The sequence below is a fragment of the Eschrichtius robustus genome, chromosome 20, assembly GCF_028021215.1.
Source record: "Eschrichtius robustus isolate mEscRob2 chromosome 20, mEscRob2.pri, whole genome shotgun sequence".
NCBI classification, from domain to species: domain Eukaryota; kingdom Metazoa; phylum Chordata; class Mammalia; order Artiodactyla; family Eschrichtiidae; genus Eschrichtius; species Eschrichtius robustus.
Window position 1 is genome coordinate 53,212,298 of NC_090843.1, and position 26,387 is coordinate 53,238,684.

Consider the following 26,387-nt stretch of genomic DNA (forward strand, 5'->3'; position numbering starts at 1 on the left):
GGATTTAATAACATTGACATCCAATTACCAATCTGTTATACTTTAGTTTAAATCAAAGTAATACATGCATGTGCTTTTAAGAAAAAATCCAATTGTTCTGAAGAGCTTATGCTGGAGGATGGCAGTCGCCTGTCCCGCCCCTCCCTCACCCAGCCCATCACATATGGACTGCTTGCTTTAGTTCACATGCTGACTCCCGCCCTGACTTTTTTTTTTTTTTTTAATAGATCTTTATTGGAGTATAATTGCTTCACAATACTGCGTTAGTTTCTGTTGTACACCAAAGTGAATCAGCCATATGCACACGTATATCCCCATATCTCCTCCCTCTTGCGTCTCCCTCCCACCCCTCTAGGTGGTCACAAAGCACCGAGCTGATCTCCCTGTGCTATGCTGCTGCTTCCCACTAGCTAACTATTTTACATTCGGTAGTGTATATATGTCGGTACTACTCTCACTTCGCCCCAGCTTCCCCCTCCCACCCCGTGTCCTCAAGTCCATTCTCTATGTCTACATCTTTATTCGTGCCCTGCAACTAGGTTCATCAGTACCATTTTTTTTTTTTTTAGATTCCATATATATGCGTTAGAATACGGTATTTGTTTTTTCTCTTTCTTACTTCACTCTGTATGACAGACTCTAAGTCCGTCCACCTCACTACAGATAACTCAATATCGTTTCTTTTTATGAATGAGTAATATTCCATTGTATATATGTGCTACATCTTCTTCATCCATTCATCTGTCGATGGACATTTAAGTTGGTTCCGTGTCCTGGCTATTGTAAATATTGCTGCAGTGAACATTGTGGTACATGTCTCTTTTTGAATTATGGTTTTCTCAGGGTATATGCCCAGTAGTGGGATTGCTGGGTCATATAGAGCTACCATACGACCCAGCAATGCCCTGACTTTCTTGATTTATCAGCTTTAGGTACTCTCTATGGACTCGACTCCATGCTCTGAAAGATGAGGAGCTGGCTAGCTTGGACTACTCTGCTTGCCCTCTCTCCTCCTAATTTCTGATACTGTTATTATTTATTAACTCTTTGATTACATTTGTAACTTTCTATACTATTTGCCTCTTTCTTCTTCCATCAACTTTAACATTCACACCTCCACTCCTTCTGCATGAGTTGTGGGTACGAATGCCTCTGTTCTTCCCTCCCCTACTCTCACCTCCCTCCTTTTCTAGATGACACCCTTACTAATAGATTGCCAGGATTGAACGTTTAGATTGTTCTGTTGCTGTAGTTAATTCTTCCATGCTTTGTGATTTATGCCTCAATCTTAGTTTACAAAGGTGACTGAGTGATGATAGGAAGAGGCTAATGCCATTGAAAGAAGAATTCATTGCTTACAGTTCCCAAAAGAAGGGGGCATTCCATGCCACTCAGGGCCACATGGCGAAGCACCAGAGGCAGAAAGGAGTGAAGGGAAAGCATGCGCCACAGCCTTTAATGGGGTTTCTACGGGAAAGGCAGAGCAGGGCAGGGTAAGTATCTTAGGGTGGGCTAGGTTGAATAGTTTCAGCGGCCGCTGGGGCATAGAGGCTGGCCCTGGTTGCCTGGTACCTGGCCCTGGGTTGAGTTAGGGCAGGGGGAATATTGGCTTGGTGAGTGAGAGTTAGGTAAAGGGGGTGGTTAGAGTGTGGACTCAGGATCGGTTGGAGGGTTTGTAATATGACTTTCACATGCCTGCAAAAGCTGCATCACAGGGGAGATGTAAACGGCTTGGGCCATTGGTTTGGCCCTGTGATTAAAGGATGCCAAATAGACAAATACAGAATCTAAGAAAACAACACTTTGTCTCTAGGTTAATTAATTCTAAGAGCTGAAAATCAATAAATAGCATTTAATTTCACAAACCTGTATATGATTTTGTAAGAGGGTGAAAAGGGCAGGTTCTGGAGCTATACTGCCTGGGGTCCAGTTTTTATTTTGTTCTTCCCTGTTTGTGTCATGTGTTCTCTCTGTGCCTGATTTCCTCATCTGTAAAACAGAGCTGTTAATACTACCCACCTCATCGGATTTTTGTGAGAGTTAAATAAGTTATATATAAAATTCTTGGAATGGTGCCTGACACATACAAAGTGCTCAATAATTATTAGGGATTTAAATTTTTTTATCATTTTGTAAACATTAAACATCTCAGGGTCAAATGGTATGTGAAGATCACATTTTGGTAATTTGCGACACCTCGACCCCTGGACCATCCAAAGGAAAACATTCCTAGTATCATGATCAAATGGATTTCTTTTTAACTCTTTATATCTTAAACCACGTCACAGTTTAAGTTCCCTAATATTTGGACCATGACTTTCTGGTATGATTTTAGTTTTCCCTTGGAGTTTTTTATTGCCCTTTGTTCTCATTGACAAAAAAATAATGAAACTCTATGTCCTTTTATGCAGCTCCTTGATTTTACCTTCTATTGCGTGGAGCCTTCTCTTTTCCTGTCAGAAACCCCTGCAGACCCTTTTCTGGCTCTAACCTGCACTACTTACTGAAAGCCGTCTTCATGGCATTTCCCTTTGACTCACCTCCTGAGTTGGAGACACTTTTTCTAGGATCTTGTCTTCCTCTTTCTTGTTTTTCAGCTCTGTTTTGTTGGAGCTCATCCTAAAGTAACTTCTTAAAAAGGGACCATGTATAGGAAAATTGGAGTCCTTGCAAGTCTAAAAATGTCTCTATTCTCTTGTTTGATTGACAATTTGGTAGAATTCTAGATGCAAAGTCTTTTAGTGTCCAGTGTGCCGATGATAAGTCTGATGCTGTTCTAATTCTGGTTTCCTTGTAAGAGACCTATTTTTCTTTCTGGAAGCTTCTAGGATCTTTTTATATTTATAACTAAGTGATTTTATGAGTATGTATTTTCCTTTGCTTTATTTCTGCCTTAAATTCAATTAAAAACCTTTTAATCTGAAGTCTCATGTCCACTTTCAGCTCTTGGAAATGTTTTTCTATTGCTCTGTTTCTGAGGAGTCTATTATTAGGAATTTGACCCCTCAAGTTGAGCATTTTTGTCTTCATCATTTCTTCCACTTTTTTCTGTTTCTTCATCTTTGTGCTCCACATTCCAGATTTTCTCATTTTTATCTTCCGGCCTCTATTTTACATTTTTATATTTCTGCATTATATTTTTAATTTCTAGGGGCCTTTTCTTATTCTCCAGTTGTTCCTTTTTCGCAGCATGTTGTTCATATTTGATGAATGAGCCTATATATATTTTAAGTCCCTGAATTTAACTTTCCTACTTTATTCAGTTAATTACCAACCTATCCAATTGTTTCCTTTTTCTAGAAGTGTGTAGAGGTTGGATGTCCTACCAGAGGTGTGGAGGCTTAAATGCCTTAAAAAAATAATCATTTATTTGCTCATCTGCAGCTTGGGCTGGTCTCAGCAGGGTGGTCCTTTTGCTGGTGTCTCCTGGTGTCATTCATGGACCGTAGTCATCTGACAGTTTGACTGAGGTCAGGGTCCAAGAAGGCTCACTCCTCTGCAACCGGTGCTGGCTGTTGGCTGGGGTGTCTTGGTTCTTCTCCGTGTGGCCTTTTGTCCTCCGTACACTGGACTAGGCTGTCTCATGATGGCAGCAGCGTTCCAAACCGGTCAGAAGTTTTCACATGTTACTTCTGCCACATTTTATGTGTCAAAGCAAATCACAGGCCTAGACCAGATTCAAGGGGTGGGGAAAATAGACTCCACCTCTTGATGGGAAAAGAGGAAAATAATTTGGGACCATGTTTAATCTACTACAACCTCCCAGGCAATGTCTCCCTCTGTCTTAACTCGGGCTGCCATAACAAAATAACATAGACAAGGGGCTTAATAGGAGTTTATTTCTCACAGTTCTGGAGGCTGGAAGTTCCAGATCAGGGTGCCAGCACAGTTAGTTCCCAGTGAGGGCTCTCTTCCTGGCTTGCAGACTGCCATCTCACTGTGTCCTTACACAGAGGAGAGAAAGGCAAGCTCTCCGGTATCTCTTCCTGTAAGGACATTAATCCCATCGTGAGGGCCCCACCCTTATGACCTAATCTAAACCTAATTACCTCCCAAAGACCCCCATCTCCAAATACCATCACCCTGGGGTTTATGGCTTCAATATATGAATTTGGGGATGGGGCACAGTTCAGTCCATAGCACCCTCTAAGAGCCAGCGTTTCTGTTAAGTGAGCTGAGTTACTTAAAGCCTTGAAATTTGGATATGTGGTCAGTAGTCTCAGCTGATGGGTATTTGTCAGGCATCTAGCATGTGCTGGCAGGTGCTGGGGGGCCTGGGGGGCTCCTGCTGTCACGGTGCTTTCAGTCTGGTGCAAGAAACAGACATGTAAATAGGCGTTCATAACAATGTGTGTGCACTGCAGTGGGAGACCTGCCTGGCTCTGTGGAAGCTTCTGGATAAATGTAATTTCCTAAAGGCTGGATTTCATTCTCCCAGCCCAGGGAAGGAAGAAGAATCAGCATGTACAAAGGCCTGGAGGCGTGAGACAGCTTAGTGTGGTCCGGGAGTGGGAGTGGCTATGTTTGGCTGATCCCCAGTGTTGGGGAGAGAGGCAGGAGCTGGCAGAGCTCTGGGGTCTTATTTGCCACGTTGTGGAGTCTAGCTTGCCTGTCAGAGCTCCTGGGAAGCCAGCACTGTGTGTGTGTTTGTGTGTGTGTGTAGGTGTATGTGTGTGTGTGTGTAGGTGTATGTGTGTGTGTGTGTGTGTGTGTTCAGGTAATGGGGTAGGGAGAGCTATGCTGTCTCCCTGCCAGGGTGGGTGGACCCTTTAAGAGACATTCAGTAACAGGCCATTTCCCATGGCTTTTCAAGACTGGATCTTGTTAAGCAAACAGAACATGGTCCCCCTGAAGGCAGAGTCCCACGCTCTGTCCCCCGGGGACAGTTCCTTTGCTTTGCCAACTTGGTTTGTTCATTCAGTCACTCAGTCAGCAACATTCCTGCCACGTACAGCCTCCTAGCTGGGTCCTGGGAATACAGGGATGGCTCCGGCACAGCCCTGCCCTGGAAGAGCTCACAGCTTCTTAGCTGGGTGAGGGTCTGGGGCAGCAGAGCCACGGGGCAGCAGAGCTGCTCTGATGATGCACAAAGTGGCACTGAAGGCTTCCTAGGGGAAGTGTCCCTGCCTCATGGAGCCAAGGGTGAAGGGCACTCCAGGTGCAAGGAACAGCATGTGCAAAGGCCAGACTGTCCCCCCCACTCCCAGCCCTGGGGTGAGGAGCAGAGAGCGTGGTCGCCTCCCCTGAGTTGACGCAGGTGCACTCCTGAGTTGCGTGGGAGGTGGGGCGAGGTGGTAACACACGGAAGGCAGAGCAGTGAGCAGGGGCAGAGGTCTTAGGCCACCCCTCCCACATCCTCCCTGGAGGCCAGTGCCCTAGACCTGCCCTTCTGTCCAACGGGCTCTGCCAATTACCACCTTCTCCAGCCACAGCCGTTCAGGAAACGCCGATGATTAGCGATTGTTATCATGGTAATTAAAATTCCCTGGGAACAGCTTGGCTAATATCCATCAGTATCTGCTGTCAGGTTGGCAGTGAGGTGAAATTGGAATGAAAACCTCGAGGCAGAGCACAGAGCGCGAGGCGGTGCGAGGGGAGGATTTAAGGCTGAAGCCACCCCACACCCTGACCTCCCGCAAGTGCCATGGGGGCTGTGTGGGTTTTTTCTCATTAAATGGCATTTTCAAGGCTAGCTGCTTTGCTGGCCTTATCACAGTGAACCACTCGTGGGGAGCAGAGCGCGGCTTTGCAGAATCACACGGCTTCTCCAAAAAGCAAAGGTTTTCCCCATCTGCGGCCCTAGACAGGAATGGTTGGGGGTTAATTTCCACGGAGGGCTTTTCCCACCACTGTTCTTGGGGACGGGGTCAAGTGTTGATGTCAGGCTGTGGGTGATAGACTTGGATGCATATAGCAGAAATCACATGATTAAAAGCTACTGCATTTTATGGGGTGGCGGCAGGCTGCAAGGCGGGAGAAGGTCTGAGGACTTGCGGGGACTGGTGTGGGGGGAGGGGAGATGGCTGCTCAGAACTGGGAGTCCCTCACCCCTCGCCTCACCAGTTTGACTCTCCCATGTGGAAGGCATTTTCCAAAACACCCGACAGTGTCTTGAATGCACCTCTACACGGTGTGCCCCCCATACCAAGTGATGCACCTGTGTGCTCTCGTCCCTCTGCCTTGGGGACTCAGAAAATGCTGCTTCTCCAGCTGGTCCGGGATCACCAGCCAGTCTGGTCTGGTCTCTGCCCATCACAGCGGTATCTGGCCTTCCACCCCGACTGCAGCGCCAGCACGAGAGAAACAGACAGACCAAGGCCCCGTTACAATGAACTCACCTGCCTTCTGGACCCCAGGAAGGCGCTGCACGCCTGGCAGACCCGTGGGGCCATGGCCCCTGCTGCGCATAAATATCGGGGTGAATTGTGTGAAACTGACAGGGGTTTTTATAGGTCAAAAATGGTTGAACACACACACACACAAAAAAGGTTGACTATCAGTAGTTTCATGCAATTCAACCTAATACTTTGGATCTTGTGCTCTTTATCCCGTTTTCCAAAAGCACTTGACTGATCAGTGTTTTTTAGGTGGGTGGTACGGGTGGAGGTGTATCGTTGCAACAGGAAATGAAGCTGATGGCATGGGGCCCGCTGGCTGTGATATGCCAGGGTGGGCAGGGGCAGCCGGGGCTGTGGGTCTCACTGGTGCTCGAGGAAAGACTGGGAGCACGTGGCTGCCTTGTGCCCTGAAGTTCAAGGTCAGGGATGTGCACCTTGGCACGCCCTGCTAGGCACTCCCTCTTTATCCCTCTTTGAATCTGAAGTGGTAAATCCACTTGATTAATTACAAGAACTTGGGTGAAACCCTCCGGCCAGTTCCCCAGGAAGGCGACAGATTATATGGATTGGGTCACGCTCCAGCAAACAACCCACGGCTGCCAATTCAGTCATTCAGCCGGTGTTTACGGAGCACCTACTGTGTGTCAGGCGTGTGCTAGGAGCTTAAAGATCCAGTGGTGAGCAGAGACGCCCTGGGCCTCCCTCCCGGCTGGTAGACTCTGGTGGGAGAGACAGACAAAAATAAAGGACCAGCCAAAAGGTGGAAGCAACCCAGTGTCCATCAGTGGATGAGTGGATAAAGAAAATGTGGTGTATACATAAAACGGAATATTATTCAGCCTCAAAAAAGGAAGAAAGTTCTGACACATGTTGATGAACCTTAGGGACATTATGCTCAGTGAAATAACAAATACTGTATGTACGTCAAAAAGGCAAGTACTGTATGATTCCACTTAATTCGTAGACAGAAAGTAGAACAGTGGTCACCAGGGTTTGGGGGAGACAGGCATGGGGACTTGTTTAATGGGTAAAGTTTCAGTTTTACAAGATTAAAAGAGTTCTGGAAATGGGCTACCCAACAATGTGAATGTACTTAACATACTGAACTGTACACTTAAAAATGGTTATGATGGTAAATTTTATAATGTGTGTATTTTAACACACTTGAGAGTGTAATGTGGGGTCCCTCCCCTGAAGTCACTTAGTGCCCCGCTGGGGATTTGACTTTTCTTCCTGAGGGCAGTCTGACGATATACGTCATCATCTATGTACACTATACGTCATCATCTATGTATACATATCCCTTGACCCGGCAGTTTCACTCCTGGGGATATTTCCTAAGGCAGTAACCGACAGCCGTCTGATGATGGGTGTGCCACAATGACGTTTGCAGCACTGTTCAGAAGAGTAAAAAATTGGAAACAATTTAAACTCCCATCAGTGGGGGGTTGATTTAATTAAGTTTAATAAATCCAAACTATAGAACCATAGTTTCATGTGGAGACCATTACGTATTAACACAGTACAACTGCTGTGATATATAGTTAAGTATCATATAATAACACCTACATGACCCTATTCTTCCAAAAAGGAAGGAAGGAAAGGAGGGAGGGAGGAAAACTGAATTGTATATATGCCCAGGAAAGGGTGTAAGAAGATTCACAACACAGTGTTAAGCAGGGCTCTATCTGTGTGACCTTCCTCATTTTGCTTTTTTGTTATTGTCCTAATTTTGCATGATATGTGTGTATTTCTCAGGGGAAAAAAGGCAAAGCAACATCCATGGTGGGGGTCAGAGAGGCAGTGCAATGAGGGTCCTAAGCCCACCCAGACCCCACCATTCACAGATGACTTTCGAGGGCTTGCTTCACTTGGTCCCCCCGAGTCCCAGACATGTTGGGGGCAGGAGGCTGGCATGCCCAGGGGAGGGCAGGCAAAGCCAGCACCGATGGATGCCCAGGCCTTCGCTTAGCAGAGGGAGGCCAAGTGAGCCCCTCACCAGCCCCCCATGGCCCTGGACTTGGACACCTGGTCTCAGGAGCCACTCAGCAGCTCTACAAGGACAGGGTAGCCTTGGTGGCGGCTGTTTGTGTTTATTTCCTCTCCCTATGTGGCACTTCCCTGCCCTCTAGGCATCTAGACACTTAGCATCCATGATGGTGATGTGTGACCCGCTGAGGATTTACCCCTGCTCAGCCACAATTTAGCAATCCCCTACTTCACATCTGTAGACTGTTGGGATGAGACTCCGGGAACCTTCAGTGTGGAGTAGAGGCCAATAGAATGGTAGGCTGGCCTTGGGCAAGTTGCTTAACTTGTCCGAGCCTCAGTTTTCCCATCTGGAAAGTGGGAATAATAATAGAGCTTCCTCAAGGAACCGTTATCACCAGATGCCTCTGGGAATGGGAAAGGAGACTTTTTAATTTCGCACTTTGTGAATTTTAGATCATGTGCATGTATTACTGATTCAAAGAAATAACTACGTATCGTAGGAGGGCTGCGAGAGGATCAGAAAGGGTTTTCCAAGGCGGCTCCGAGAAACATTCATCTCTATGTTATTCAAGAGCCACACACAAAAGCAGACCCTTCTGCGCAGGGAAGCTGGGAGGGAGGGCTGAGGGACTCGTGCCCAGGACAGTGTTTGGACTCAGTGGTCCTGTGCCTGGCACTCTGGAGCATAAGGAGGTGACTGCCGTCTACCTGGAGAAATAGATACACCTCACTCCACGAGGGAACAGTAAGTGCTACAGTTAAGGTTCTGCAGACCCATTACTAGGGTTGAGTTCCTCTAGGAAAACTTGCTGGGTAGGTTCCAAGTGGGAAGCACTGTCTGTCCTTTTGCTCTGTTGGAGAGCCCTGTGCACATTGGTATATTAAAGGCTCTGAGAAGTCCTGCAGTAACAGAGCTTGGTTTAACTTGGTGCTTCTTGATGAACATGATGGAGAACTCTTCTTTTTTCTTTTCTTTCTTTTTTTTTTTTTTGGCTTGGTCCCTGCTAACATCCCACAGATCCAGTTGGTGTAGAGGAGTTGGGGAGTGGGAAACACTGTCCTCTAGAGAATCAGGGCAGACTCTGGCCTTTTGATTTGATTTGATTTGGGTTTTTTAACATCTTTATTAGAGTATAATTGCTTTACAATGGTGTGTTAGTTTCTGCTTTATAACAAAGTGAATCAGCTATACATATACATATATCCCCATATCTCCTCCCTCTTGCATCTCCCTCCCACCCTCCCTATCCCACCCCTCTAGGTGGTCACAAAGCACCGAGCTGATCTCCCTGTGCTATGTGGCTGCTTCCCTCTAGCTATCTATTTTACATTTGGTAGTGTATATATGTCCATGCCACTGTCTCACTTCGTCCCAGCTTACCCTTCCCCCTGCCTGTGTCCTCAAGGCCATTCTCTACATCTGCGTCTTTATTCCTGTCCTGCCCCTAGGTTCTTCAGACCCTTTTTTTTTTTTTTTTTTAGATTCCATATATATGTGTTGGCATACGGTATTTGTTTTTCTCTTTCTGACTTACTTCACTCTGTATGACAGACTCTAGGTCCATCTGCCTCACTACAAATGACTCAGTTTCGTTTCTTTTTATGGCTGAGTAATATTCCATTGTATATATGTGCCACATCTTCTTTATCCATTCGTCTGTCTATGGACACTTAGGTTGCTTCCATGTCCTGGCTATTGTAAATAGAGCTGCAATGAACATTGGGGTACATGACTCTTTTTGAATTATGGTTTTCTCAGGGTATATGCCCAGTAGTGGGATTGCTGGGTCGTATGGTAGTTCTATTTTTAGTTTTTTAAGGAACCTCCATACTGTTCTCCATAGTGGCTGTGTCAATTTACATTCCCACCAACAGCGCAAGAGTGTTCCCTTTTCGCCACACCCTCTCCAGCATTTATTGTTTGTAGATTTTTTGATGATTGGCCTTTTGATTTTAAATTGTCCCTTTTGAGTAGGGGACTTGGTCCCCTGGTTGTAAAGCTGTGCACGTTTGTCAGATGACAGGAGGAAGGTGACAGTGACAGTAGTGGGCACCATGTCTGTCGAGTGGCTGCTCTGTGCCTGGCACCAGGCTATGGGAATTTACATTCACTTGCAAGCCTGACCCTCATGGCCGCCCTGGGAGCCGGCACTGTTCCTGCCTTCCACCTACCGATGATAAAACTGAGGGTCACGAAGGTTGATGCGTCCAGATCCCCCGGCTGCGGGATGACAGATCCAGGATTCAAACCCACACATCTGCTCTGAGCTGCCAAGGCTTCCTCTTCTCAGAAAAGGTCACCTCCTTCCTTCACATGCTCCCACTCTTCTTATAAATACCCTGAACACATTTCCTTCATCAGGAAAGAGATTACAGAGCCCTTGGCGTTTTCTGAAGCAGGCGTTAAGGGTTCAGGAACCTTATTGCACTCGCTGCTCTGAATTCTAATCTGTGGCTCTCTGTAAGCTCCGGGCCCGTCTGTGCCCCCCACAGAGATGATCACATCCCGAGAAGCTCTCCAAGACCGTGGTCAATGCCAGGCCGTGGCCAGCCCAGCTCTTCCTCTGACCTCTTGTCGCTCTGCCCAGAGTCTCGAGGGGAAGGGGCAGGCCGGAGGAATGCAGTGGCTTCTTGAGCGCCTTCTGGGAGGCGGGGCCGGCTGGGAGCAGGGTACAGGGAGGACTGCTCTGCATCCTGTGCTCTGAGCAGATGTCTCCCCCTCCAGGTCTGGAAGAGGTCGGGGGCCTGGTTCTACAAAGGGATCCCCAAGTACATCCTGCCCCTGAAGACCCCCGGCCAGGCCGATCACCCCCACTTCCGACCATTGCCCATGGAGCCAGCAGAGCAAGAGCCCAGAAGTACTGAGAGCGGCCGCGTCTACACGTGGGCCCGAGACAGAGGTAAGTCCCCACTGCCCCCTCTCCGGGATGGCAACCAACATCTGAGCCATCAGCCAACCAAGCAGTGCCACATGCACCAGGCCAGGGCCCACCACCCCTCCATGTGGCTCACACTGGTCTTTGTTCCTCTCTGTGCCCTTGGCTCCCCGCCTGCACCACGTGGGCGGCTGGTCCTCAGCAGGGTGCTTGCTTGCATCAGGAGGGTCCCCTGGGGGCCGTTTCACCAGCAAGCACTAATTTGGGGGCGGGAATGCCATGGACAGCACTATGGATCTGTGCAGAAATGTGATGTCAGTTGAGGTTTTTTGCAAAGTATGAAAATGCATCTTTCTAAGGCAGGTCTGTACCACCTCTTCTCAATGCTTGTCTATGTCTCAGGACGGGGGACTCCTGGCTTCCCTGGTCTTAACAAGCAAAGTGACGGTGTGCCCAGGGCCCCTTGGTGTTTGTGGTGACTGCACTGATGTGGGTGTGTCCTAAGTGGCCACCATCAGAAGGGGAACGCGCCCCATGGGTCATGATAACAGTGCTTGGGGTGGTGGACGGCTCTCCACTGCTTGCATGATGCTATAGTGCTTGTGATTTTATTTTCAAAGTTCCTGGTCTCACAACAGACTCTGGAGGTGGACAGAACAGGTATTTTGTAGCCCCATTTTATAGATGAGTAGCCTGAGGCCCAGAGAAGAGGAGGGATTTTCTCAGTTCGGTGTGGCAGAGCTGGAACCAAAAGGTGGGGTCCTGCCCTTGGGGCTTTGGCTCCTTCTGCCCTGAAGTGTCGGGAGTTTCAGCCCAAGACTCAGGGTCTGAGGGTCCTACATGAGACATGGCAGCCGGAGGGATGAGGGCTTATCCTGTTACTGGGGACGATGGACCCAAGAGAGTAGACATGGCAGCTGCTTCTGAGGGGCTCTCGAACATCTCCATGTTTGGATTATGACCTGGCATTTATCTTCATGTCATTTGGACTTTGGTTTTCTTGTTACAGAAGTAAGGCATGTTTATTAATACAGTTTTGAAAGTTGTCAAATGATATAATTTAGAGGTAAAAATCCCCTGTAGGTCAGCCCTTCCAGACATAACTGGCATTAACAGCTTGGCGTCTGTTCTCCAGATATTTTTTCTCGGCATCACCCGGGTTTTTGCAGCCAGCCTTCCTGCCTAATTCTCCTGGGCTCTGTTTGCACTTCTAATTCCCATGAGTTCACCTTCCCTGCCATCACTGCCACAGAGCAGCCTCGGTGGGGACCACGGCAAGTGCAGGTGCAACCTGGGCAGTCAGGGGGCAGCGGGCGGCCGGAGCGGAGTGATTTTCCACCCTCAGCGCTGGGGCTTTCTCCTGCCCCTGCCCGGTCGGGGTGCATCTGTGTCCCTCAGACCGAGGGAAGAGATGCGGCTGTGGAGGCTGAAGCTGGGGGACACTGGCGGGTCTAGAACGTTGTTTCCCGTAGATTGAGGAGGAGAGACCTTGAGGCCTCACCCCGAGGGGCCTCAGTGCCCTGTCTGCTCCAGCACCAGTGCGGCACACGTGAGCACGCGTGCATGCACACACACACACGCACGCACGCACACACATCCCTAGGGAAGGGCAGGACCTTCTCTCATCTCCTCCTCAGCCACGCAGACACACAGATGCCCTTTTAATTATGTGGGCAAGGAGGCCAGCGGCCCACACACTTGGAGTTGGCACCGTTATTAACTGACTTTGCAGTGAGGCCGGGCCAGGCAACGTGGAGGTCCCCCCGACCCCGGTGTGAACTCGGTCTCCCTCTGCAGACTGGGTTGGAAGCCCCCCAGGCCCCCAGAGCACAAGGCCGCTGGAAAGTGGCTTCCCCTCGCCATCTGCAGCCCCATCATCAATGGTGCGGGGTGCCAGGCAGCAGGCTGGGGTCAGAGCTGCGGTCTGTGGTCCAGATCAGAGCCTGTCTGCTAAGCCTGGCCCTCGTAGCACCCCATTCAGCCCCAACTGAGCTTGGGCCAGACAGAAACAGAGTGACCAGCACTGGGGTGTGGGCTCCCCCAACCACGCTGGAAGCTATCTGCAGGCAGGGCCGTGTCTGTCCTGAACAGGCCGATTCCTCAGCACGTAGCATGGGAGAGGCACAAGGTAGATGCTTATTAGGTGATTGAGTGGAAGAATGAAGGAATGAACTACCCACCTGCTCCGGGATGTTTGAAAGGCCTATGGAAGGATTTTCATTAGGACCTCAGGCTCCCGTGGGTCAGGGGTCTGGTGGACAGCCCAGGAGGCTGTGAAAACCACCTTGCTCTCCTGAGGCAGCTCTCCTCCCGCGTTCCTGTCTCCAGGGCTAGCCCCACAGTCCCTGCTCCCTGATGTGGGAGCTGATCCTGACACCAGCTCCCTCTCTCTGACCACCCCCCTCACCGCCCCTTGCAACACTCTCTCCTCTTTCTTTCACTCTCTCTCTCTCCCCACCACCTTCTTCTCTCCCTCCCTCCCTCTTGGGCAGGTACACCTGTGCCTCCCAGCTTCTCCCCCCGCCCATCCCAGCTCACTTCACTTGGAAGAGGAAGGGGAATCAATAGACAGAAGCCAAGAACTTTGCAGGCCACAGAGCAATCAAGTGAAATGTATTGATGTTTTTGTGGCAGGTCCCTTTTCTTCCTCCTTTAAATTGTCCTGGTTAATTTTTAATTACATGAGCATACCTGATAAATTTTTAACAAGTTAAACAATTCAAAAGTCTATGAAGAATTAAAATCTCTCCTGACATCATCTCCAAACCCCTTTCTCCCTATTCCTACCAACATATACTTGATATAGGGTTATGTTTTCTTTTGTTTTTATTTTAACAACAAAAATAGCCTCTTACCCGTAACTCTGCATGTTGCTTTTTTCACTTAAAAGAATATCATGGGCATCCCTCCAGGTCAATCGATATATAGATTTTATTTTATTCTTTTTAATGGCTGAGTAAAATCCCATCATATCATATATTGTGATTTAATTATTCACCTATTGATGGACATTCAAATGATTTCTGGCTTTTTGCCACTGCAGGCAGTACTGAAACATCCTTATATGTATCTGATGCTTCTATTTCCGTAGGGCAGGTTTCCAAAAACGGATTGTGTGTTTTAAATTTCAGTAGACATTACCAAACTATATTCTGAAAATGTTATAGTTTTTTATACTCATCTATACCTGCATCCTTGCCTGCCATGAATATTTTTGGTGTTTATCATTTTGGCCAGTAGGCTAGAGGAAAAAGGATATTTCATTTTTCTAATTTGTACATTTGAACGTCTCTTCATGTCTTATTATTTATTGATTATTTAAGCTTCCTCTCTTATTATTTATTGATTATTTAAGCTTCCTCTTTTAAAACTTGCCTGTTTAAACTCATTGCTCATTTTTTATTATATTGTTTATTTTCTCTTACTGATTTGTAGATGCTCCTTAGGGGTATTAAATGGGTTGCAAACCTTTTTCTCCTTGACTTTACATTTTATTTGACTTTAGTGTTTACTGATAGTATTTCGCCAGTTAAAAACAATTTCTTTTCATTTTTGTGAAGTCAAGTATGTCTTTCTTTTGCTTTGTGGCTCATAGGTTTCCTGTCTTGCTTTGAAATGTCTTCCTCTACAAGGTTAAAAAAAAATCTGTTAAATAAAAAGTTTAAGTAGTATGAGAATAAAAGGAAATACTTAAATATGATAAAATTACCCAAAAAGCAGAAATGTAACACCAAATATCATATTAACTGATAAAGCACTGAAGCCATGTTCTATCAAAATACAAGTCAAGAGTACCTCCATCACCATCATTCAACAATATTCTGTAGTATTTAACTAATGTAACAAGGCCAGAAAATAAAATAATCTGTCACTATTGGAAAAGAAAAAATTCTCTTATTTGCAGGTGACGTAATTGTATACCAAGAAAACCCAAGAGGGTCTACTAAAACAACCCACTAGGATTAATAAGAGAATTTGGGAAGTGACAGGACACAAAGTAAATCAATAGTTTACACCAAAAAATCAACAGTTTTACTCTATACTGACTAATTAGAAGTAGAAGTGGAAAAATCCATTCATAATTGCCACAAAAATTGTAAAATGCCCACAAACAAATTTTAAAAAAGAATTATAGGTCAAACATGGAGAAAATTATAGACTCTTATCAAAGGACACACAATGGAATATTACTCAGCCATAAAAAAGAATGAAATAATGCCATTTGCAGCAACATGGATGGACTTAGAGGTTATCATACTAAGTGAAGTAAGTCAGACAAAGATAAATATCATATGATATCACTTATATGTGGAATCTTAAAAAATGATACAAGTGAACTTATTTACAAAATAGAAATAGACTCACAGACATAGAAAACAAACTTATAGTTGCCAAAGGGGAAAAGGAGGGGAGGGATAAATTGGGGATTTGGGTTTAACAAATACACACTACTGTATGTAAAAGAGATAAACAAGGACCTACTGTATAGCATAGGGAACTATATTCGATATCTTGTAATAACCTATAATGGAAAAGAATCTGAAAAAGAGTGTGTGTGTGTGTGTGTGTGTGTGTGTGTGTGTGTGTGTATATATATAACTGAATCACTTTGCTGTACACCTGAAACATTGTAAATCAACTGTACTTCAATTTTTTTTAAAGTTACTATAGTGAAGAGAAACAGTGTAGTGTTGTCACCAGAATAAATAGAATATCTATTTATATAGATAAGTGGAACAGAATAGAAAAATAATAGACCTAAGGATGTATGGAAGCTAAACATAGGTGGCTTTTCAGTTCAATGGGGAAATAACTGGTTTATTTATCAGCCAGGGCTAGCATAATTAGATTTCCATCCCATTCCATCTGTATCCAGAAACGCATTGCAGACAGATTAAAGATCTAAATGTTAGAAATAACACAATGAATGTATTAGAGAAACATCAGAAGTGTTTCTTTCCTCTGTGTCAAACTCAGAGACACTCTGGCGCCTACAGGACAGGTAGGCTGACTACCTGAGTTGGCTATGCTCTCCCTCCTGTGGACACCGGGTGTTGATTTTGGTCCAGGATTTGCGTGCAGACCCCTTGGTGAGCCCCCTACAAGCTTGCTCACAGCAGGACATTCGTTCTTTCTCCAGGATAGGGTAGGGAAACAGTGTGACCTGAGTTCCTCCTGTGACTGACCCTGGGTCTGACCTGGCTGCCTCTGGGGAAAGGGCTCCACCCTCCCACCCAATCAATCCAACTGGAGTGCGTGCTCCGCGCTACTTTCCCTTGGCAGGTCGTTGCTCCAAGTTTATGGCAGCAATAAATATAGTCAGTTTTTGTGTACTCCCAGGCCTCTTTGTTCCCCTGTGAAATATAAGGTGTAAATAGTGGAACCAGTACTGTGGGCTCTTAGGTCTTAATCTCTTTCGAGTTGGACCCACCTCTTTTGCAGGCATCTTTCCTCTCAGCTGGATTCCCACCCTCGGGCAGTGTGTGGAAAGATATTTGCTGGGTGTAGGGATATTAATCTGGCATATTTGGGTAATAAGAGATTACATTTTTTTCTCATATACTTTTTTTTTTTTTTTTTTTTTTGGCTGCGTTGGGTCTTTGTTGCTGCGCGGGGGCTTTCTCTAGTTGCAGCCAGCGGGGGCTACTCTTCGTTGCGGTGCGCGGGCTTCTCGTCGCAGTGGCTTCTCTTGTTGTGGAGCACGGGCTCTAGGCACACGGGCTTCAGTAGTTGTGGCACACGGGCTTAGTTGCTCTGCAGCATGTGGGATCTTCTCGGACCAGAGCTTGAACCCATGTCCCCTGCATTTGCAGGCGGATTCTTAACCACTGTGCCACGAGGAAAGCCCTTCTCATGTACTTGAAAGCTTAGAGGAGGCAACTGCAGCTTTGGTTCAGCAGCTCAGTGAGGTCAGGACAGATGTCTTGATATCTCTTGCTCTTTCCCTCATGGTCACAAGATGATTGCTACAGTTCCAGCCATTACTACAAGGAAAAGAAGAAAGATTAAAGAGGAGGCTGGAAACTTAAGCTTTTCCCTTCTGCAGCCTTGCATTATAATAGAAGCAGGCTGGTACTTGTGCTGGGGGAGCCTGATGCCCTATTGATGGAGAGCTGAATTGATCTGACTGAAGTCATTATGTGTGGCAGTTTTGCTCAGATAGGATTTTGTGCTTCTCTGCCTCCAAGGCCGAGGACACTTAACATGATGGCGCTTATCTTCTTCAGCCCCCAGTGCTGTGACTGGGAGACAGCACTGCCCTGGGTCTGCTCTGTGGCTGGCCTGCCCCGCCTTTGCCAGCTGTGGCTGTGCACCTGCGATGGGGTGGGGGCAGCGCTGAAGCCCCAAGTCTCGGGTCCATACAGTACTCCGGGGGTATTTTAGGGTGTGTGTCCTTTTCTCAGATGGGAGCCAGAGAGCCGAGGTTCCTAGGAGACCGACTCCTGGATCTGTGAGGCTTTGCTGTATTCGCCTCTCTTAGGGAGCCTGGGGCCAGGCAGGGGGTGGGGGCCGGAGGCCCATCGCCATCTAAAGCTTTCGTCACTGCCCTGTGGCCTGGCCAGCCTGGGGAGGCCTTTCCATTCTGCCCGCCCCGCTAGACCCCAAAAACCCCCGGCTGAGCACAGGCAGGTGCTCTGAGCTCCCAGTAGCCACGAGGCAAATTCCCTTTCCCCTCCCCACTGAGGCCCCGGGCGCAATCCCTCCCCAGGACCCTCCGCAGGAACCCTCCCTCCTCCCACCCTCCGTCATCCCCCTGAGCAGAGCACAGGCTTCCTGGATGGAACTGAACAGAATGACACACTGGTCACTTCAAGGTCTGTTCTGGAAAAGTACTTCGAGGTTTTGGATTTTTTCCAGCTGGGTAGTTTTAAGAAAAATCAGAGTTTTGTTACCACTTTATTGGTTCACTAGGTTTTAAACAAAAATTTTTTTAAAATCCTGAACTGTGGTTCTGTTTGCAGTCCAGTGAAAGCAAGCTTCGGGGTTGTTTGGGTTGAGTGGTCTGGCTCAGCTAAGCTGCAAATGTTTTCCTGGGGCCGCCCTTCCTGAATGACCCCTCAGCCAGCCTTCCCGCCCTGACGCCGCCGTCTCCTGTCCCCCTGGAGAAGCCGAGTCATTGGTACTGCATTGGCCTCAGCCAGCGCTCCTTGACTCACAGCCATTATCTCATCTGATGCTCAGAACAGCCTATGGGGCAGCTAAGGACGTGAAATTGACTCTAAGTGATGGATGAGGAGGGGGATGTCTGCCCAAGGTCGCATAGGCTGCAGCTAAGAGGGCCTGGGATCCAGGCTCCTGAATCCCAGCCCACTCTCCTCCCCTCTGAGTGTAGCTCAGAGTAAAGCTATTGCCCAAATCGCCACACACACTGGCTTTCCCCTTTCGGACTTGGTTCAAGGGTTTTTGGTTGCCAGGCTGCTGAGGAAGTTCTCCCAGAAGCAGGGATGGAGAGGTAGGCTTTCGAGGCCTGTGGGGATGGGGGGATATGGCAGCATCTTCTTCTGCTTCTCAGGGAACTCTCGGATCAGCTCCATTCCCCAGCCGCTGCCCGTCCAGCAGCTGGTACTCAGCTGCAAGTCTGCATGCCCTTCAGTCTCAGCCTCTGCCCCCACTCTCAGGACCCATGTCCACACTTGGGGAGGACGTGATTGGCCCAACTCCCTCCTGCTCAGGATGCCCTTTATGCATCAAGCCTGTAACCCGTCAGACATTATAGATGGTGTGGCCCGTTACGCCCAGTTGAGGCTGCTTTCCCCAAAGGCAGAGCTGGGACAGAGCAGGGAGAAATTTGTATCTCTTGCTCAATAGCCATTGAATCACAGAATTGGGTGTTTTGTATCCTACAGGGCAGTGAGCTCCCTGTCACTGGGAGCATTCAAGCAGAGGCTGGATATTATAGTAGGGATATACTATGGCTCAGAAACTGGGGGAAGCTTACTGTGGGGCTTGTTACTGTGTATCCAGAGTTATGACCCCATGTTGTGACCAGGGCTGGGGGGATGAGGACACAGTCTATGGCCCAAGATTGAGAAAGCCGCATGGCTTTGAACCCGAGACCTGTGTCTTGTTAGCACAGAGCTGCAGCCGACTGAGCTAATAAGCAGTTTCGCGGCAGCCGTTTTTCCATCAAACGCATATGCTGTTTCCTGACTTCTTAACGCAGCATGCTATTTATACCAGTAGATCCATTCATTCTTAATGAGCCACGGTTGTGGATTGTAAAATGTTTTATTTTCAGACAGGATTGCTCACTGCCCACAGCCAGTTGTTGCTATGCCGCCTTCCTTCTCTCTCTATTCCTGAGAAATGAGCGTTTTGGAAGCTCCTCGGGGCGCCCTCTCCCCCACTCCCTACTCACCCCCAGTGTTTCCCCAGCAGACTCAGGACTTGCCGTTTCTATCACATCAGCCTGGACGTGGTACATGAACTCCCTGCAGCCTTCAGAGCAGCTGGGAGTGTGTGTTGTAGGGGGCAGGCATGGGCGGGGGGTGGGGGCAGGCTGGCCAAGGCTTGGAGAAGGAGGCAGAGTAGAGCAGGAGGGCTTCATCGTTTGGAGGTGGGATGCCATCTGTCCTGGGTGGGTTGGACATTTGCCATTGTTATAGGTCGCAAACTGATGGAACAGTGACTCGATCCGACTCACTGCTTTAAATTCATTGACAACTTTTTTAAAGGTAGAGAATGTTCATTAAAAAGAATATGGGGTTCTGGCTTCTTTTTTGAAAATCAGAAGGTCTGGCAATACCGCCCCTCCCTGGAAAAATTGGACAGGCTAAGTGGCAGCTTCCCCCTTCACCCAGGCCTTGCAGTCTCTGGTTTGCTGCAGTCCCCACCCCTCCCTATTGTCTCTCACGCTCTTTGATCATCACCCTTGCTGGGTTATTAAGGAGAAAGTGAAATAGTTCTTGTTTCCACATCCCAGTGAAAGAGAGAGAATAGAAGTTAGACCAGCAGGGACACCTGTTGCAAAAACAGTGGGCGCACGTCTCTGTGGAAGTGAAGGCTTCTCACATCCAGCCCACCTCACTCACTGACCCTTCACCTGACCAGTGGGAGGCAGGAGCCTGACCATGGCACATCTGGGGGTCCTTCCTCCTACCCTGACCCCACAAATCCTGCCCACGGTGGTTCTGCGCCTTCTGTGGAGGTGACCCACCACTGTCGCCCCCAGGGCCTTGCCAATAAGGGCTTAAGGGGTCAGGCCTTGCAGACCCTCCTGTGTTTTAATAGGGGATCCCCGGGCAGGAAAACTTTAGTTTTTTAAAGTCCTTCTTCCTCTCTGGGCCTTGGTTTCCCCATGAGGAGGATGGGGATGACGGCGACTGGGACAGAGAGTCCGTTCTCTTCCAGCTCTCATATCTCACGGTTCCAAATCCAAGGGGATGAGACTTTATGGAGGAATTTCTGACAGGTGGTAAAGCAGCTCCCAGACTGTACATTGAGGCTGCGTCTACCGGAAAGACCAGCCCCATTTCAGCAGTGGCCCCGTCTCTCTCTCACACACACACACGCACACACACGCACACGCGCTTGCACACACACACACACGTGCTCTCACACACACACACACACACACACACACACTCCGGGTATGTGCTGCCAGTGGAATCCCATCCCCCCTCCCCCCACCCCATGCCCTGTGTTTGTGGAAGACGGTCACTAAGTGCTTATGAACTTCCTGAATCTTCCTTTCACGGTCCTGTCCCCAGGATTGTCTCTAATGCTTCATTATCACCTTCCCTGTCTCAGTTCGTCTTACACCCTGCATGGGTTCTAGAGTCCTGGGCAGCTGGAAGTACCTGGGCTTTTTTAATGTATAAATATAATAGAAACCACCAAATACACACAGACAGGTGTGAGCCAGAAAGGACTGCTCAGAGAGGAGGGACGAGCGGCTGCTTTTGAACCACCTGAGGAGGGTGCTGTGTGCCCAGCCCGGCACCCTGAAAGCCATTGACCCCGGTCTTCACGGTGTAGGTCGGCTGTTTGGGTCCAAAAAATAAATAAACAAAAACACGTCCTAGCTGGGCAGTCCTGTCTGTGGCTCCCACTAGCTGTTTAGGGATGGGACGCCATCCATCCCGCCGGGGGCAGGAGAGGGGGTGGGTGGTGCTGAGTTGCCCGAGCCCACCGTGAGCCCCGCTCGGGCAAACACCGACAGTCAGTCTTCTGTGCGGCCACCGTTCCTCCAGGCTCAGCTGAGGGCCTGGGTGCCACTTGCCTGTTGGTCTGTGCAGGTGAAAGAGGCAGGTCTCAGGCTTCAGCCGCCGTGGACCGCAGCCCGTGCCAGGCTCTGTGCATTTGTGTAATCCCCTGACACCTGTGCTGGGGGTACTACTGTCGTCCCATTTTATAGAAGAGGAAACTAAGGCAGATAATTTACATTGTAATCTCGGCGTGGGCAGAACGAGAAATCCCCATGGTGTTTGGGAAACTTTGCCCTTTTCCCAAGTCTCAGGGAAACAGAGGCCTGGCCATGTCTTGCGTGGCTGTGTTTTGAAAGAGAAGCCCATGCGTTACTAATTTGTCTTGACCTTCGGAGCCCTTGGTGAAGCCAAACGCTAGCTCGATGCTGGCATGTGTGAATGGAGGGGCCACCCCCAGAATAGAAGCCCTGAGCTTCCAGGAGCCACCGTTGTCCCCACTGCTGCGCCCCACCCCTGCCCCCTGCAGCCCTCTTGCCTGTCCTAGGCATCTTCGCTGGCCTGGGGGTTGATTTTCCAAGAGCAGGAGGCCCTCATTAGCCACACCACAGAGGTCAGGGGCATGGCTATCGCTTCTAATTTGTCCCAACCCGATGACAGCCTCAGCTGCAAGGTGAGGTCTTGGGACTCCTTGCCCCCGCCAACCCTGCAATCCCCATCTGAGCTGAACTGGGGAAACAGGCCCCACCCCCAGGCAGCCCGGCTTCAGCTGAGCAGATGACCGCAGAACTCTGGCCAAGTGCAATAGAGCACACCCCTCTCCAGCCGCTCACCTGCCTCGCCGTGTGGACCTACAGCTTAATTCCGCCCACTCTAGATTTCTCGGCCTTTGGGGACCTGGTGAAGTGAATAAATCTGGGCCTGCCTGCCCTGTCTGACTCCAAGAAAGCCCTGGGAGATAGTGCTGATTCCACTCGGCTCAGCAGTCCTCTCCCCGGGCCTCTTGTCTATCACGGGGTGGAGGCCGGCCCCACGGATGGGGCCAGGATGATTTCCGCTCGCTGGTCCAGGAGTGGCGGCAGAGGCTGGGAGAAGCTGTCTGTCCGGTGATCTCCATACAGGAAGGAGGGGCTGGGCCGCCGCTGCCTCAGTGGCTCCTGGGGTCCACATGGAGTCCGGGCAAAGCTGGCAGCCCAGCCCCCCACCTAGGCTCTGAGATCAGATGCCATGGGCCTGAGCAGGGACTGAGATTCCAGCCCCAGTGAGGGAACCTGAGGGATACACCCTGAGGCCAGACTCTGAGGGGACGTGATAGACAGAAACAGAGACGGAGACCCAGAGACAGACGGACAGACATGTGCAGAGACTGGAGAGTGAGAGAAACCGACCAAAACAGAAATAAGGATCAAGAGACAAACCCAAGAAAACTCAAAACACACAGGGACACAAAGACACACAAGGGAGGGAAAGAAAGACAAGAGAAGCAAAGGCAGAGAGAGAGCTTTTTTTTAAACCATCAACAAGAGAGGCACAAAGAGATGAAGTCAAAGACAAAGACCCAGAGACACACAGAGACCTAAAGAAGGACAGAGAGAGAGCACTGACGTCATGGAGCGGATGAAGATGCGTTTTGCATCCCAGCAAAGGAACCCTCAGGAGGTATGCGCCCACTTTGCTTCATCTCTGCCACAAATCAGAAGCAATAACCTGCCAGAGAGAAATAGTGCAGAGCACATCCAAGCCAGACCAGCCCCTCGTCCCCTAGGTGCCTGAGTCTGGAGCCTTCCATTTGAGCCTATCCTGGCCCTGGAGAAGCCCACCACCTGGCCTTTGCCTTTCCTGTTCTCTGTCAGGGATGCCTGGCACACCCCAGTCCCAGCATTTCTATCTGCCAAAATCATGCCCATCTTTAAATTCCACCTCTTCCAGGAAGTCCTTCCTGACTTCTTTCCCTGAACACTCTCCGCTTCCCCTACAGAGTATCATGTTCTCTCTGGAAGGAGCTGTTCTTATCTTCCATCCGTCCATCTCCCATTCTACCTGGAGCTCCTCCAGCCAGGGCAGGGCCACAGGATTTCAATGCTGGCTACCCCATTGCTATTGATCTGAGGATTCATCTTCATTATCTGGTGCCTCCTGTCTGTCTGCAAGCCCCAAGGAGGGAGTTAACTAAAATCAATGGCGAATGAATAAGCAAGCACAGGAAACCCTCCACTCCCCAACTCTCAATTCCTGGACTGGTCTGTGCTGTCCCTGCTGAGGTCCCAGGTGGCAGCCTGGAAGGGGAACCAAGGAAGGAGAGCTCCCAGGTCCCACTCCTTCACCCCTCCTTCTGTGGTGGTCCTGTGACTATCCCCACCTCAGAGGTGAGGAAATGAGGCCCAGGGTGATCAGGCCGCTGGACAGGGTGGGTCACCCGGATCTCCTGACTCCGAGTCCAGGAGGGAGGGAGGGGGGCGGGCTCTGAGCCTCTCTGGCTCCACCCAGCCCACCCCTATGAGGACAGGCCCCCTGGCCTTGGGACTACATTTCTTATTGTCCAGACCCTGACTCTCTGGGACCCTGGAGGGAGTTTCCAAAACAAAGGAAGAGCCCGTCCTTGTCCTCGGGCCTGGGGTTTGGAAGAAGAGAAGGTTTTGCATGAACAGTGCATTCCTCTCCCCAGATCCCACTCATCCCGTGTCCATGGCAACCGGCCTCCTACAGCCCCTCCCCCCATTAGTCTGTGCCTAGCTCAGGCTGAGGCCACCATCGCCTGGCTCGCTCGTCCCACTTGAGTGTCCTTCTGGGAGAGGCTGCAAGGAGGCGCCTGCTTGGTGGAGAGCCCAGCCCGAGCTGGCTCGCCACCACCTTGCTGACCACCATCAGTCCTGCTGTCTCTGCACAGTGCCGCGTTCTCTCCTGGGGAGGCTCTTTCAGAAAGCAGTCAACACGTATTTGCTGAGTGCCTGCTTGGCCCAAGGCCCAGTGATGGGGGCTGAGGGAAGGAGCCAGACGCCAATTAAGACGTGACCCTGCCCTGAAGGGGTTCCCGGTACAGTTGGGGAAGTCGAGGCAGGTGTTTGTAGGAAAAGAAATGCAATGACGGGTTGTCTGAGAGGGGCCAGAAGAGCTGCCCCAGCAGTTGTGGGGAGAGTGAAGGAGGGCCTGTCTTCCATCCTTGGGCTGGAGAAATTTTCCAACAGAGGCACGGTTTGGATGGGTTCCTGGAGGATGAATTGGAATCTAATTTTCAAAAATATGTATAGGCTCGTATGGCTTTTTAGACTTGCAATGCTTTTTGTCCTACTTGATCTCTTGATCTTATTTTATCGGTAGTTGTTATTGTCTCCATTTTACAGATGAGAAGATTGAGGTTCAGGGAGATGAAGGTATTTGCCCAGGAGTGTCCAAAGCAGAGCTAGAATTCAACCCTAGATGTTGGGAGTGAACTAGACGTTTTTCTCGCACACATTGCAGCCCCTGCCTCTGGCGGGAAAAGGCATGTTGAGGAGACAGAGGATGAACTGACCTGCCTGCAAGGGACCAGAGCCCTTGGGGTGAGGCCAGACCCATGGGGTGCCCTGCATCCTGGGTGAGGAGGAAAGAGCGGAGATTCCAACAATAGATAGGCCTGGGTTCAAATCCCAGCTCGGCCTCCAAACAGCCTCTGAAGGCACCTAGTGCCTCCAGTGTCTTATGAAACACAACTTGGAAATCTAAGCTCCCCTGGAAAAGGTGAGTCCACCCCTGTGAAGTTGGCCCGGGCACCGAACATGGTGAGTGCAGAGGCCAGCTCTGTGCCAGATGGTGTGGGCCATGAGTTCAGGATGCCCCCCCATCAAATAAAATAGCCCCCATTTAGCAAGCACCTACCACGTGCCAGACACTGCCTGTGTTATCTCTATTAATCCTCACAACAACCCAGGAAAGGATCCATCATTGCCCCATTTCATAGGTGGGCCTGCTGAGCACAGAGAGGGGAAGAAACCGACCCAAAGTCCCACAGCTGGGAAGTGGCAGAGCCAGGACACTGTGTGACTCAGAGCCTCTTCACCACCCCCGCACCTCGCTCCTGCTGCCACCAAACAGAGCCCCAGACTTGGGAGGCATCTTGGTGGGATTTCAGGCTGAAAGCCTGGCCCTACTCCCAGGTGGGGCAGCCCTCACCTGTTGGGGACAGCTCTGTGACTCTTCTCTGCAGCCGTGCCAGCCTGGAGGGCTGGGTAAGGCTAACTGGGGACGTCTCTGCATTCCCCAGGGCCTTCTCTTTCCTTTACATTAAAAAAAAATTTTTTTTTGCTTTTAGTATGCAAAATTTTCCACCATCTGCTTTGCCTTTGGCAGAATGTTTGCTGAAAATATCTCTCTTCCTCTCTAATTCCCGTAATTTCTTGGGGCTTTGGGAGCCTCCAAGCAGAGCAGCAGATGCTTATAAGGGCCTCCCAAGCTTACAGGCTGCTGGCTGTCCTTGTGCCAGGCAGGCAGATGTTGTGTGGCCCAAAAGTCACATCTCCCCGCCTCTCAACCAGAGTGGGGCACTGGGGTCTCCCCACTGATGGAACAAACCTGACCCGAAGTTAAATCCTAGGATTCAGACCCGGAGTGGCTGTCTAGGTTGGCCTCCTTTTGTGTGTGATGAAGCCCTGAGAGGTGTCCCCAGGGTCACAAAGAGAGATGGTGGCAGAGCAGAGGCAGGAAGCAGGTCCCCCAAATCCCAGTGCAGTGCTGTGAGGTCAAGTGGCCAGCATCCTGCCTGTCCCCTGGACCGTCCCAGGCAAGGTATCTCCACAAGCCGGCAGCTGCCACACATGTTCTCTGAGGCAGTCAGGAAAGACTTTCCAAAAGGGAAGACTTCCCCCCACCTTCATGTACCAAAACTCTGAGTTTCCATGGTGACAGTCAAATTGCAAATCCATCTAAGAGTGAGCCAGGGGGGGAAAAAAAAAAAAAGCTGGCCTCTCCCCAGAGAAGGAGGCATGGCTGGTGCTGGGGCTGTCCGCTTCTGAGGATGAGAGCTGGGCAGAGTGGGGCAGCCCTGCTGCGGCATGATGGGA

The 26,387-nt window shown here is 49.5% G+C and overlaps 1 protein-coding gene across 1 annotated transcript in view; it reads left to right on the plus strand.

Moving 5' to 3' along the window:
- Positions 1-26,387, plus strand: part of RPH3AL (rabphilin 3A like (without C2 domains)) — a 112,401-nt gene that overhangs the window by 79,772 nt on the left and 6,242 nt on the right. Inside the window, 1 exon segment of the mRNA XM_068531816.1 lies at positions 11,056-11,230. Coding sequence (XP_068387917.1) covers positions 11,056-11,230 — 175 coding nt within the window.